The sequence below is a fragment of the Tachyglossus aculeatus genome, chromosome 27, assembly GCF_015852505.1.
Source record: "Tachyglossus aculeatus isolate mTacAcu1 chromosome 27, mTacAcu1.pri, whole genome shotgun sequence".
NCBI classification, from domain to species: domain Eukaryota; kingdom Metazoa; phylum Chordata; class Mammalia; order Monotremata; family Tachyglossidae; genus Tachyglossus; species Tachyglossus aculeatus.
Window position 1 is genome coordinate 588,044 of NC_052092.1, and position 15,001 is coordinate 603,044.

General features: G+C 55.4%; 1 protein-coding gene across 2 annotated transcripts in view; it reads right to left on the minus strand.

The window, feature by feature from the left end:
- Window positions 1–917: 917 nt before the first annotated feature.
- The window catches only part of RABL6 (RAB, member RAS oncogene family like 6), a 96,584-nt gene continuing 82,500 nt past the window's right edge, over window positions 918–15,001 (minus strand). Inside the window, exons 11-15 of one of the 2 annotated variants that reach the window (XM_038767932.1) lie at window positions 13,860–14,078; window positions 10,854–11,184; window positions 8,294–8,465; window positions 3,898–3,956; window positions 918–2,694 (exon numbers count right to left, since the gene is read on the minus strand). In XM_038767932.1, coding sequence (XP_038623860.1) covers window positions 2,506–2,694; window positions 3,898–3,956; window positions 8,294–8,465; window positions 10,854–11,184; window positions 13,860–14,078 — 970 coding nt within the window. In that variant the 3' untranslated portion in view covers window positions 918–2,505. The remainder of the gene's footprint in view (window positions 2,695–3,897; window positions 3,957–8,293; window positions 8,466–10,853; window positions 11,185–13,859; window positions 14,079–15,001) is intronic. The other variant, XM_038767933.1, reaches the window with a different exon arrangement.

The window sequence follows — 15,001 nt, forward strand, 5'->3', positions numbered from 1 at the left end:
AGCAGGGCCTCGCTTTCCTAAAAGGAAGAGGAAATTGTGTTGGCTCGTTGGCTTCACTACTCTCCCCCAAGCGCTAAGTACAGTGCTTTGCTTAAGCGCTCAATAAATACAATCAATAATAATAATCACTGGGGGTCTTGCCTTCTGCATTGCCCTGACTTGCTCCCTTTGGGACTGTCTCTATATGTTGCCAATTTGTACTTCCCAAGCGCTTAGTACGGTGCTCTGCACACAGTAAGCGCTCAATAAATACGATTGATGATATTTGTAATGTATTTATATTAATACAGATTAATTCATATTATTAATACAGATCTGCAGATTGTTGTGGGCAGGGAGTACGTCTGCTTACCGTTATATTGTCCAAGCACTTAGTACAGTGCTCTACACATAGCAAGCACTCAATAAATACGATTGATGCTATTGATGCCTGTTGACTTGTTTTGGTGCCCGTCTCCCCCCTTCTAGACTGTGAGCCCGTTGTGGGCAGGGACTGTCTCTTTCTGTTGCCGAACTGTATTTTCCAGGCGCCTAGTCCAGTGCTCTGCACACAGTAAGCGCTCCATAAATACGACAATGAATGAATGAATGAATGAGGACAGCGACATTTGCTATTTACCTGTCATTACTGTATCCACCCTGCGTCTAATACAGCGCCCTGCACACAGTAAGCGCCTTATATGCCTTATTTGAGCTCTCTGGTCTGGCTCTGAAGTCAATAACGGCATTTACGGGGCGCTTACTGTGTGCAGGGCGCTGTATTAGACGCAGGTTCCCCTCTTACACGTTATAAGGTGACAGAAAACAGTCCTCTCGGTGTCCCTCATCCTATAAGGGGTCGCTGCTCCCCTGCCCTTCTGCACGGAGCATCCCAGCCGAGACGGCGTACGGGAATTCTGGAAAGAAACACCCGGACCAGCGGGAAAACAGAGAGCTTTATGGTCAGAGTGGAGTTTCCAATAGAGCATGATGAGAAAGGAAGAAAGAAAAAAATCCCTGTGCCCAACAGAAGCATTTCTCTGGCAACCTCGGAGGGCAACACGTGTAGGTGGGTTTTTTTCCCCCCCAAAAGCAGAACCCAAGGGCCAGCTTTCCTTCCCTGGCCCAGCCTGGGGGGTCCAGAACTAGACCGGAGCATCCCGGGATGAGAAGCCGCTTTGCCGGAAGGGACGGGGCTGTGGTGGAGAAGGGCTGACCCCACGACGACGTCACTCTTCCCTCTGCCCGGGTGTTCCCCGCTCCCGCTCTCGGCTCTGGCTCACGGGGCCCGAGTTTGGATTCTGGTTGCCGGGAAATGGAGGGGGAGGAGGAGGAGGCGGCGGGATGCCGAGGAAGAGGCAGCTGCATCCCCGAGCCATCTCGTTCTCCTGCGTAGTCGGACTGATGGTCCAAAGGGCTGATTTTGTCCCAGCCTTCCGGAGGCCCCGGCCGCAGCGGCACGGCCAGAAAACCTCTCGGGACCGGGACTTTTGGGTGGGGGAAAAGGGGACGAGTGGGGAGAGTGGGGGGCCAGGGTCTGGCGGGGGGAAGGCAACGTTCCCATCCGATGGTCCCGCCTGCCGGACTCCCTCTTTCCCAGCTGGGTTCCCCGCAAGGGATGTGGGGGTGTCCAGACAGGCTGGCTGAGACGGCAGGGCCGGGAGAACGTCGGAGAAGGGTGGCGGGCACTGCTTTCCCAGGCAGCCGGTTCCAGGACCCTCCCCGGGGGCGGCCCTCATGGCCACCCAGGGCAGGCCGCGGCCTCGGCCTGGACGCCGGAGGGAGATCCCGGAGCGGGGGCTCCCCCGACCTCCGCCGCGTCCCTGAGAAGTCCCGTCCGGGCCGGCTCACCGCCAGGCCCAAGAGGTGCCGGGGGCTTGGAAGACCCAAACTGGGGGAGCGCCGTGGGGTGGGCGTCCCCCTCAGAGGCAGAACCCTCTCTCTCCCCGCCGCCGCCCTCCCCCAGGCTGCCCGGCCATAGCGGGGGACCCCCGGGGCAGTCTGGGGGAGCATTTCCTCCTCCTCCTGGCCCAGGGACCCCGAGGATCCCCGCGGCCCCGCCAGACGCCCGGCCGTTCCCGTGAACCGTTTTCTTGGGACGGAGGCCCCTGACAGCTTTCATTATAAAAGAGGACGGTGTGAAAAAATACATCTGCCATCGCCAACGTTCCCGGGGTGAGCGGCGGCGAGGGGGTGGCGGCCTACTCCGGCCCTTCGCCGCTTCGAGGTGGGTTTCCAACGGGCAGCCATTTGGGAGAGGGGGACGGAGTGGGAAGAGGAGGCGGGGCCGTTTCCTCCCGCTCCCACCGCACCACCCCAAGTCCTCGGCCTGCGCGGGATCCCCGGGGGAACGGAGGGGCCGTCGCTCGGGTGGGGGCAGGGGTCCCCGGCCCTAGGCCGGCGTCCCCCTCGTCCTGCCCGTCGGGGCACTTCCCCCCGTTCCCCCGGCCGATGACGATGGGCGTTGGGCAGCCGGCGGGTCGGGCACGACGGCCAAGGCCGGGCCGGACCTCGGGCGCCGGAAGCCTAGAGCTCCTCGTAGTCCCCACCCCCGCGCTGCTTACTCCCGCCGCCCAAGAAGGCCTCCAGTTCATCCGTCTCCTCGTTCTTCTCCTTGCTCCGCTTCTTCTTTCTCTTCCTCTCGTCTCTGCCCTCCTCTTTGTCCTTGGTCTTCTTGGGCTTGCCGCTCTTCTTCTTCCCGGCCTTCTCCTCCTCCTGGAAGGCAAGGCGGCAGTCAGGCTGGCGTTCCTCGGGCCGTTCCCCCGCCAATCTGTCCCGGCCCCCCGCCTCCCCACTCCGAGATCACCGATCGCTCCGGCCTGACAGATTTTCAAATGCTCGACACTCGCACTCCCGTGAAGACCCCGAGTGGACCACCGCCAGTTTCTGACGGGAAGAACTGGGTCCAAAAGCAAGCAGACCCACCCGCGGCCCGATATCCGGAGGAGCCGTTGAATGGGAGGAAACCCGGGAAAACGGCCCTATTTTTTTTTTCCATTCGGGACCGACAAAGGTGGTTCTCGGAGATCGTCGGCTGAACTCACTGGCCGTTCTCTGGCTGCCTGGGGCTCCCCTCTCTTTTTCCGGGGCTCGAAACACCGAAGTAAAAACCAGTTCCCCAGTCCCCGGCGGCCCCGCAACTGAATCTCAAGGAACCCGATTCCGACCGGCAATGGTCGCCGGGCGGCACAGCCTTCCGACTTGTGGAAAAGGGCCTCGGTCCAACGCAGATCCATCGTTTAGGCTCCACCGAGCTCCACCACCGCTTGGGAACCGCTCCCCGTCTCCTGTCTGTCGCTCCCCGCCGGGGCTCAGACGACGGGGGTCAGCCAGCGACCCGGAGCGACAGAGGTGGGAAAGTCCCTTTCCAGTCCCGGGGACCCAGGACGGCCGTCGGCCTGCCCGCGGTGGTCTCGGAGCAGTTTCCCGGCTATTTCCGGGGCGGGTGGCGGCTGGGGAAACTGAGGCCTGGAGCCTTCCCTGACCCAATGCCTCCCTTTGTGAAGGCAGTGGGCAGGGATTGTGTCTCTTTATTGCTGAATTGTACTTTCCAAGCGCTTAGTAAACCCCCTTTTAGACTGTGAGCCCACTGTTGGGTAGGGACTGTCTCTATATGTTGCCAACTTGTACTTCCCAAGCGCTTAGTACAGTGCTCTGCACACAATAAGCGCTCAATAAATACGACTGATGATGATGAATGAATGAAAAGTCCCCACTCCTCTATGCCAAGGGAAAAACGTTGTCTTTCGGGCGCCCGCAGCGGGCGGGAGCAACCTGAGCAGGCCCCAGGACGCCTGGCTTCCGAGCTAAATCCAGAATCGTTCACCCCAGGCCTCAGAGGGCCTGGACAGACTCGCGGGAACAAAACATCGAGTTTCCACCGATCCCCTCCCGCTCGATCCGAGGGGGAGATGATACCTCTTTGTTCTTTTTCTTTTTCTTCTTCTTCTCCTTAGCGGGAAGTTTGCCTTCCTTATCTGCCCGGAGAGAGAAAGACCATCAGTTGTCTGTTCCTGGGGAGCTTCTGCTCTGGGCTGAGGGAGGAACCGTCAGGGCCGGGAGGGAGGGAGGGAGGGAGGGCCGGCTTCCCGGCCCCTCGGCTCGGTGGGAGAAAGGAAGAGATGCGGGCCAAACTGGCTCACGGGCCGCTGGCCCCGCACCCCGGCCCCTCCTGGGGCCAAGCCGGGACTCGGGCCCGCGTTCAAGGTGACCCCGGCAAGTTGGCGGGGCCCGGTTTCGATTCCGTGCGAGGCGCGGCCCGGAGGAACGGACAGCCGTCCCCGGGGGCCGGATTCAGGCCGAGGCGTGATGATCGGAAGGAGAAATTTCCACCTGAGGGCCAAACTACCGCTCTCGGGCCTGGGCTCCGCGGCAGCCGAGGAACGCGCCAGCTTTAAGCAGCGGCGGCGCGGCCGACGGAGGGGCGGGCTGCTGAGTCTGCGATTAGGGATCTGATGGCGGGCGAGCTTTCTCGCCAGTTAGCCCGATCCCTAGCCCGTTAAAAAGTAGTACTTTTAGGGCAACCGGCGAGCAACGCCCCCATTCCCATGACTGAAGGGGGAAATCATTTGGGTCCAACCCGATGGCACTTGGATTTGTTCTCTTTATTCGCCCCACCCGCACTTCTGCCTATATCCGTAACTTGTATATTTCCATTAATGTCTGCCTTCCCCTCTGGACCGTAAGCCCCTCGTGGGCAGGGAACGTGGCTAGAGCCCAGGCCTGGGAATCAGAAGGACCTGGGTTCTGATCCCGGTGACCCTGGGCAAGTCACTTCACTTCCATGTGCCTCAGTTCCCTCATGTGTAAAATGGGGATGATGAGTGTGAGTTCCTCGTGGGACAGGGACTGTGTCCAACCTGATTAACTCGTATGTACCCCAGGGCTTAGAATGATGCTTGGCACAAAGCAAGATCTTCACAAGTACCAGAACAAAAAATAATGTGTCTACCAACTCTGTTATACTGTACTCTCCCAAGTGCTTGCTTAATACAGTGCTCTGCAAGCAGTAAGCACTTAATCAATACCATGGATTGATTTCCATGCATCTTCCCCGGCGTTTAGTACAGGGCTCGGCGTGGCCCGGGAGATTGTCTCGGTCGTCACGGGCCACAGAAGATCCTCAGAGGCGCTGGGCATTGGCTTGTCTCTTTGACCTCTGACCTCATGATCAGGGGTAATAAAATAATAATAATGATGATGATGGCCTTTATTAAGTGCTTACTATGTGCAATGCACTGTTCTAAGCGCTGGGGAGGTTACAAGGTGATCAGGTTGTCCCACGGGGGGCTCACAGTTTTAATCCCCATAATAATAATCATAATGGCATTTATTAAGCACTTGCTATGTGCAAAGCACTGTTCTAAGCGCTGGGGAGGTTACAAGGTGATCAGGTTGTCCCACGGGGGGCTCACAGTTTTAATCCCCATAATAATAATAATAATGGCATTTATTAAGCACTTGCTATGTGCAAAGCACTGTTCTAAGCGCTGGGGAGGTTACAAGGTGATCAGGTTGTCCCACGGGGGGGCTCAGTCTTAACCCCCATTTTACAGATGAGGTAAGTGAGGCCCAGAGAAGTGAAGTGCCTTGCCCAAAGTCACACAGCTGATGTGGTGGAGGCGGGATTTGAACCCATGGCCTCTGACTCCAAAGCCCGGGCTCTAATCCTGATTTTAAGCTCGTTGTGGGCAGAGGACCTGTCTCCCAACTCTGCTGTACTCTCCCAAGTGCTCGGAACACAGTAAGTGCTCAATAAATAGGATTGACTGATTGATTCTGCTACCCGTCTGCTGCGTGACCTTGGGCAAGTCACTTCCACTTCTCTGGGCCTCAGTTCCCTTATGTGCAAAATCTCCCTTAGATTGCGAGCCCCATGCGGGATCCGATGATCTTGTAGATACCCCAGCGCTTAGTACGTAGTGAGCCCAAAATACCACAATTATCTGCCCCTGACCCTTTCTCCTCGGTCTTCCCACGCCCTCCACGTGGTCCTGCCAGGCTGAAGAATCCCAACTCTCTCCCCCTCCTCTCCACCCGGACCTTCTCGCTTCCGCGCCCCTTTCCTATCGGCCCAGTTCGGTTACTTTATTTCTGACTCGCGCTGACGGGAACGGCAGTGTGCCACGTAGCGCGATATAAGAGAGGGGCAAAGCGGGGCACTCGGTTCTGCTCTCGAGCAGATGACGCCCAATATATCGTTGGCCATTCGGGAGCCCGCCCAAGCCCCGCCTTTCGGCAAGCTATTTTCTCAACGTTCGAAAGCTTTTCAGCTTTTCGGTTTTCAACTCTTGCCCCCGGAAGGAAAGGAGGCGGAAACCGTGGGCTCCTCTGTGGGTGGAGACGGCGTCTACCGACTCTCTCGTGCTGTCTTTTCCCAAGCCCGCTCCGTAGACACCGCTGCTTGGCTGGCACACTTCAGTACCTGAGATGGCTTCTTTCCCTTCTCCTCTGCCGGCCTCGCCGTGTCGGGGAGGAAGGGAAGCAAAGGCACAGAAGCAGCGGTTTGGGATTGATACGCGAAGGCCACGAGACCAAACTCCGTAGGAGGGGTTTCCCGTTGGGACATTCAGCTTGCCTGGCTATTTGCAATAACTGAGAAATCCCTCATTTCCCCGGGAATTTCCGTAGCAGCTTTATTTACGGCGGGCTTATCGGACGGGGTGCTCTCGGCTAGTCAACTGGGCCCGAGGGGAAGACTCGCTTCCTTTCTCTTCCGTCGAGACTGGATGGAAAGAGTTTTAGGACAAGTGGAAAACGGCCCCCGCGTACCCTGTGATTTACGGCTCAATGCAATCAGTGGGTCGAAGACCTAACGAACCCAAAGTCGCGACGATCCGTCAAAATGGCACCCCAAATTTGGGGTGGTAATAATAGTGATGATGTTAATAATAACGCCCACTTCTACACTGTGAGCCCACTGTCCGTCACTATATGTTGCCAACTTGGACTTCCCAAGCACTTAGTACAGTGCTCTGCACGCAGTAAGCGCTCAATAAATACGACTGAATGAGTGAATAACGATGATAATGATGACTGTGGTATTTGCTATGCTCTTACCATATGCCGAGCACTGTACTAAGTTTTGGGGAAGGTACAAGATCATTAGATCCACCATGGGGCTCACAGTCTAAGTAGGAGGGTAACAGGTATTAGTGATAATAATGATAATAATAATTGCGGTATTTTTTAGACGCTTACTATGTGTGAGTAGCCCCATAGGAGGGGTTTCCCTCCTACGTATATATGTAGGTTTCCCTCCTACCTGTATATATGTTTGTACATATTTGTCACTCTATTTATTTATTTATTTTACCTGTACATATCTATTCTATTTACTTTATTTTGTTAGTATGTTTGGTTTTGTTCTCTGTCTCCCGCATTTAGACTGTGAGCCCACTGTTGGGTAGGGACTGTCTCTATATGTTGCCAACTTGTACTTCCCAAGTGCTTAGTACAGTGCTCTGCACACAGTAAGCGCTCAATAAATACGATTGATGATGATGTAGCTATTATTCTATTTGTTCTGACGATTTTGACACCTGTCTGCATGTTTTGTTTTGTTGTCTGTCTGCCCCTTCTAGACTGTGAGCCCGTTGCTGGGTAGGGACCGTCTCTATACGTTGCCGACTTGTACTTCCCAAGCGCTTAGTACAGAGCTCTGCGCATATCAAGCGCTCAATAAATACGATTGAATGAATGAATGAATGCGAGGCACAGGACTAAGCGCTGGGGTGGATACAAGCAAAAAGGGATGGTCCCACGTGGGGCTCACGCTCTCAATCCCCATTTTACAGATGAGGTCACTGAGGCCCAGAGAAGGGAAGCGACTTGCCCCAGGTCACCCAGCGGCCGAGGGGTGGAGCCGGAATTAGAACCCACGACCTTCGGGCTCTGAGGCCCGTGCTCTGGCCACTACTCCATGCTGCTTCTCAGACTGAATCCCACTTTTGCAAGTGAGGGAACTGAGGCCCAGAGAAATAAAGTGACTTGCGAAGGATTATCAATTGTATTTATTGAGCGCTTACTGTGTGCACAGCACTGTACTAAGCGCTCCAGCAGGTTCGTGGCGGAGCTGGGAATAAAACCCACATCCTCTGACTCCAGAGCCTGGGCTCTTTCCACGAGTCCGTATTGCTTCTAATCCGGAGAACCTAGCCCGGGAGTCACGGCAAACCCGGAGCAAACCTTGGATCCTCTAGGAGGCCGACCCAATTCCGAGCCTCCGGGACACGGGAAAAAGGATTCCCCCACTTTCCGCTTCACCCCCCGGCCGGGTTGGGGACCAAGGCGGGTTGGGGCCGGCAACTTTTACCTTCGTCGCTGCTTTCTTTGGCACCCGCCTCTTCGATGCCCAATCCGAAGAGGTCGGAGTCGTTTTTCAGTTTAAAGGAGTGGATCGTGGGCTTCATGGGCTCGGGGAGCTTGGCCGGGGGCGTCTCTTCGTCCGTAGGGTCGGAGAGATCTTCTCGGACCGGGAACTCATCCTAGACACAGCACAGGGTGGTCGGGAGATGCCCCGGCACCATTCCGACGACGCCGGAACCAAACAGCTCTAGCGGAAAACCGCTACTCTCCCTGCTGCCGGGCGGCCCCGTCCCCAATTTGGGATCGCGTCTGCACTGGCCCCTGCGTACCGCCCGTGCCCTCCTTCGCCCGGAGGAAGAATCGATCGATTGTATTTGTTGAGCGCTTATTGCGTGCGGGGCACTGAATACAACAGTCGGTAGACCCGTTCCCTGCCCACAGCGAGCTTACGGTCCAGAGGGAAACGGTCGGAGTCATCCTGATGGTGTTTCAAATCTCAGTCCCGGATTCTCGTCTATTCTCATCTAAACCCCGTTGCTTGGAGAATTCATTCGCTCCCGTGGCTTCGACTCCCCTCTCTACGCGGATGATTCCCAAATCTACCTCTCCAACCCCGATCTCTCTCCTTCTCCCGTTGGTTCAGCCTTTACGACATCGCTAAAATCCACGCTTTCTCCTCCATCCAAACCGCTACTATGTTTTTCCGAGCACTTCTCCTATCCCGCCTCGATTACTGTATCCGCCTCCTTGCTGACCTCCTGGTTCTCTCACGGCTCCGACCCGGAATCCTCTTTGCCCGGGGAGCGGGAGCGGCCCCGACCCGACTGCCGGCACGGATGCCCAGAGGTTTGAGTTTCAGGGCGGGGGGCGGCCAGAGCAGAGCCAGGGTGGCGAGTGGACGATTTTTAAATCATTACATTTAAAAAACCGGCTCCTGGCACGGCGCTCTTTACGGAGCAGCCTCTCGATTGATTCTGCGGCCTCTCTCAAGAGGTGATACCCTCCTCCACCTGCCAACTCAAGCCCTGTCCCCTCATTGCTCAGTTTCTGGCCCATAAGTCTTAACAAAAACTGCAATTATTATTATTATTATCAAAGGGTTTAAGGGGGACAGACTCAAATGCAACGAGCGATGAAATAAGCGCTCAGTCAGGGAAGGCTTCTTGGAGGAGACATGATATCAGGGGGGTTTTGAAGGTGGGGAGTAGGGTGGTCCTTTGGATAAGAAGCGGGAGGGAGTTCCAGGTGAAAGGGAGGACGCGGGGAAGGGGTCGGCGGCGAGACGGCCGAGATCGAGGCGCGGTGAGAGGGAGCGATGCAGCAGGAGAATGGCACGTAGACAAAAAGAAAGATAAGTAGGAGGGGGGAGAGTTCCATCAAAGGCTACGTGGGAGAGAAACCGATCCTCCCTGGGGATTGACAGGCAATTAGGTTTCAACTCAGACTGGCCACGTCTCCATATCTTATCACGAACACCACTGGCCCTTCCCCATCAAGCACAATCCCGTAGACGCGCGGAAGCGCTTTTCTTCTGAAGAGCGGAGAGCCACCACCGCCTCCACATTAATTCTCTAAATTCAACTACGTGACCCCGAGAGGCAGTGGAGGGCTGGGATCGATCTGCGCATTTTCCGGATGGAAGAGCCGAGGCCCGGAGAGGTCAAGTGACTCGCTCTGGGTCCCGGGGAGGGTCCTGGTTGTCGGGGCTTCGAGAGAACGGGATGCCCCAGGCATCGAGGATTCCTGGATTTGGGGGCGGGAGAGGTAGCGATCACTAGCCAGTCCTGCTCCTCGGAGGTGGAGCCAAGTGGATTCTCCCTGCCCCTCCCATCATCATCATCAATCGTATTTATTGAGCGCTTACTATGTGCAGAGCACTGTACTAAGCGCTTGGGAAGTACAAATTGGCAACATATAGAGACGGTCCCTACCCAACAGTGGGCTCACAGTCTAAAAGGGGGAGACAGAGAACAAAACCAAACATACTAACAAAATAAAATAAATAGAATAGATATGTACAAGTAAAATAAATAAATAAATGAATAAATGAAAGAGCTCCCAGAGCTCTTCAGGCCTGGCGCGGGGCTCCATTTTCCTGCCGGGGGGGAACCGGGGCTGCCTTGCTTCCGGGTTCCTGCCCGGACTTGGGTGGACGCAGCTCCCGGAAGCTTCCCGCCGCTGCCAGCTCCGGGGGCGGGGAAGGGGATGAGGGAAGGTGGGAAAGTGGGGAAAGAAGAACCAGACCCCGGGCGGTGGGGGTAGGATGGTGGCCAGCCCAGCGCCACAGATATTTGGGGCAGGGGGGCGAGAAGAAGCCGTCTGCCTTGCAGCCGGGCTGCCCATCGCCCACCTCCCTTCCTACAAGCCCCCAGCAGTGACCGCACCAAACGGCGGTGGAGAAAGAGAAGCCCCTCTTCCTGCGCATCCCACTTTCCCCCTCTCCCTCCACATCCCCCCTTCCCGCTTCCCGTCCGGCTCCATTTTCCCCGAACCCCGCCCTCACCATCGCGCCCCGATCCCAACGGCTGGCCGAGCCCCGCCAACGCCCCCCGCGCCCTTCGCCGTACCCCTTTTTTCTTCTGGGTGTCCGACTCCTCGCTTTCAAAGTCCGGGTCGTCCATGACGAAGGAGAGCATCTGAGCGGCGATGGGCCCCTCCGGATCGCTGTCGGACCCCTCGGGCCTCGGCGGCGTCCCGTGCGCCCCGTCCTGGGGCCGCGGGGAGCAGCCTCGGTTCCGGGAGCCGGCTCCGAGGTCCCGGGACGCAGCCGGAGAGGCGGGCGGGGACTCGCCCGGGGGGCCGTCGCCGCCGGACCTGGGAGGGACGCTTCCCGGGGGCTTGGGCTCGGGGGCTTTGCTGGACGCCGCTTCCTCTGGTTTCAGGAGGTTTTGGGAAGACCTTTAAAGAGGAGGGGGGAAAATGGTTAACGGCTAACGGCGGGGGCTCAAGATCTGAGAAAGTGCGGAGAAAGGCAGGGACAGACGCATCGGGAGAGGGGAACCAACGCGAGCTAAAACAACCCAACTGCCAAGTACAAATGCACAATATAAAATATAAAAGAATAGCGGTAGGGGACTGGGAAGCAGAATTTCACACTCTTCGTGGCGCAGAGTACAAGTCACACCTGCAGTCACAGGTTTTTTTCTTTGTAATGGTAATTGTTAAGTGCTTACGACATGCCAGGCACCGTACTAACCGCCGGGATAGATCCGAGTTAATCGGGTTGGACGCAGTCCACGCCTGCATTTGACGGATGAGGCAACTGAGGCAGAGGAGGGAAGTACAAGTATGTGGAGAACTTCCGTCTCATCGATGGCCGTCTCACCATCTGCACAATCTCCTGCCTCTTTGCCACGGCGGCTTTGGTTTTGGGATTATCTTCACCCCTTCCCGGAGTCCAAGCCAGTCCCGGCTTTCTGTGTCGTATCACATCCTTCACCGCAGGCATCGAGTCCTGAACCAGCTGACTCTCTCCCCTCCGACCCCGGAAGGTTGGGGTGGGTGGAGGGAGCGTATTCCCAAGGGGGTCACTGAAGTCGGGATCTATTCCTCCCCACGGGGAGGATCTATTCCTCCCCACAGCACCTGTATACGTGTATATGTTTGTATGAATTTATTACTCTACTTTATTTGTGCATCTTTATTCTATTTATTTTATTGATACGTTTTGTTTTGTTCTCTGTCTCCCCCTTCTAGACTGCTGGGTGGGGACCGTCTCTACATGTCGCCAACTTGGACTTCCCAAGCGCTTAGTCCAGTGCTCTGCACACAGTAAGCGCTCAATAGATACGACTGAATGAAAAATGAATGAAAAGTGACTTGGCCAAGGTCACCCAGCAGGCAGATGGTGGGGCAGGGACTAGAACCCAGGTCCTCAGGCTCCATGAGAACTTCGGGCCAATTTCCTAGAGCAGCCGCAGTAATCGGGATTGTCTCTATCTGTTGCCGAACTGTACTTTCCAAGCGCTTAGTCCAGTGCTCTGCGCGCAGAAAGCGCTCAATAAATACGATTGAATGAATGAATTTATTGGGCGGTGCACTGTACCGGACGCCTGTAGTTACATTCGACCCCTCGGCCCACCGCTTTCTATCGGCCGTGGAGCAAAACGGCTCCTCCCACCTCCCCATCGAACAGGGAGTTTGCCGCCGAGTCGGTAAACGGTCGTTGGTATTTACCGAGCGCTTACTGTGTGCAGAGCACTGTGAGAAGCGCTCGGGAGAGGACGATATACCATTATAACATTCCCAGACCGAGCCCCCTTTTTTCCTCTCTTCCTCCCCATCCCCCCGGCCCTACCTCCTTCCCCTCCCCACAGCACCTGGATATATTTTAGACTGTGAGCCCACTGTTGGGTAGGGACTGTCTCTATATGTTGCCAATTTGTACTTCCCAAGCGCTTAGTACAGTGCTCTGCACATAGTAAGCGCTCAATAAATACGATTGATGATGATGTTTGGACGGATTTATTACTCGACTTATCTTACTTGTACGTATTTACTATTCTATCTATCTTGTTAATGATGTGCATTTAGCTTGAATTCTATTTATTCTGACGACTTGACACCTGTCCACATGTTCTAGACTGGGAGCCCGCTGGTGGGTAGGGACCGTCTCTATACGTCGCCGACTTGTCCTTCCCAAGCGCTCAGTCCAGTGCTCTGCACACAGCGGGCGCTCAATAAATACGACTGAACGAATGAACGAACATAACGGCCCTGCCCACAACGAGCTTACAGTCCGTAGGGCTTACGGTCCCGTGGGGGCAGGCGGGCGGAAGCATCAGAGAAGCAGCGTGGCCCAGCGGAAAGAGCCCGGGCTTTGGAGTCGGAGGTCACGAGTTCGAATCCCGGCTCCGCCAACTGTCAGCTGGGTGACTTTGGGCAAGTCCCTTGACTTCTCTGGGCCTCAGAGACCTCATCCGGAAAATGGGGATTAAAACTGTGAGCTCCCGGTGGGCCAGCCTGATCACCTTGTAACCTCCCCAGCGCTTAGAACAGTGCTATGCACATAGTAAGTGCTTAACAAATACCACCACCATTATTATTATTATTACAGTCTTCTAGACTGTGAGCCCACTGTTGGGTAGGGACCGTCTCTATATCATCACCATCATCAATCGTATTTATTGAGCGCTTACTGTGTGCAGAGCGCTGTACTAAGCGCTTGGGAAGTACAAATTGGCAACATATAGAGACAGTCCCTACCCAACAGTGGGCTCACAGTCTAAAAGGGTATAGTAAGCAGCTAACACTACCGCAGCTAGTATTGGTAGTAGAGTAGTTAGAAAGGGCCCGGTGCGGACAGGGATCGTCTCTCTTTACTGCTGAATTGTTCTTTCCGAGCACTCAGCACAGCGCGCTCCGCGCCCAGTAAGCGCTCAATAAATACGACTGAACGAATGACCGAAAGGACTGTTTCTCGGCTCCTTCAACCTCTTGCAGCTGCTGTAGTTATTTGGAACTGTTGAATCCGCTGGAGAAGCAGTGTGGCTTAGCGGACGCTTAAGTACAGTGCTCCGCACACAGTTAGCGCTCAATAAATACGATTGATTGATGATTATTATTATTATTACCATTTGGCCTCTGGCTCCGCGCTCTCTCCGGGGGCTGGGCCAGAGACTCGGGGCGCCTCTTCTTCCTCCTCCTCGGCTTCGTCCTCGCTCGACAAGGCGACGTTTTGACTTGGGCTGGGACCTGTTGGCGGAGAGGGTGGCCCAGGAAGCCTGTCGTCTAGATCCAGGTCATCTTGGAAGCCAGTCACCATTGGGTTCCCTCCACCGACCTCTCCGTCGCTGCAAAAGGAGGCCAAGAGCGACGGGTAAGAAGCCCTGCCGCCGCTGAGGGGGTCCGGGGCCCGCTCCCCCAGAGAGCCGGGGCCGGGGGGCTTCCGCCGACTACCGCGGAACCGGAGGAAGGGATGGGGAAAAAGACAATCCGCTCCCGGGGCCGCCCGACACGAGGCCGGCGGAGGAGAGAGCCGGGGACGTTGGATGATCTGGGCTACGATCATAATAATAATCAATCAATCAATCAATCAATCGTATTTATTGAGCGGAGGAGGGAGCCCGGGATGTTGGATGATCATCATCATCAATTGTATTTATTGAGTCCTTACTAGGTGCAGAGCACTGTCCTAAGCGCTGGGGAAGTCCAAGCTGGCAACATCTAGAGACGGTCCCTACCCAACAGTGGGCTCACAGTCTAAAAGGGGGAGACGGAGAACAAAACCAAACGTACTAACAAAACAAAATCAATAGAATAGATATGGACAAATAAAATAAATAAATAGAGTAAAAAAAATATGTACAAACAAATATACATATATACAGGTGCTGTGGGGAAGGGAAGGAGGTAAGATGGGGGGGATGGAGAGGGGGACGAGGGGGAGAGGGGGACGAGGGGGATGATCTGGGCTACGATAATAATAATAATCAATCAATCAATCAATCGTATTTATTGAGCCCTTACTGTGTGCGGAGCACTGGGCTAAGCGCTTGGGAAGTCCGAGTTGGCAACATATAGAGACGGTCCCTACCCAACAACAGGCTCACAGTCTAAAATGCCATTTATTAAGCACTTACTATATGCAAAGCACTGTTCTAAGTGCTGGGGAGGTTACAAAGTGATCAGGTTGTCCCACGGGGGTGGTCACAGTCTTAATCCCCATTTTCCAGATGGGGTCACCGAGGCCCAGAGAATAATAATAATAATGATA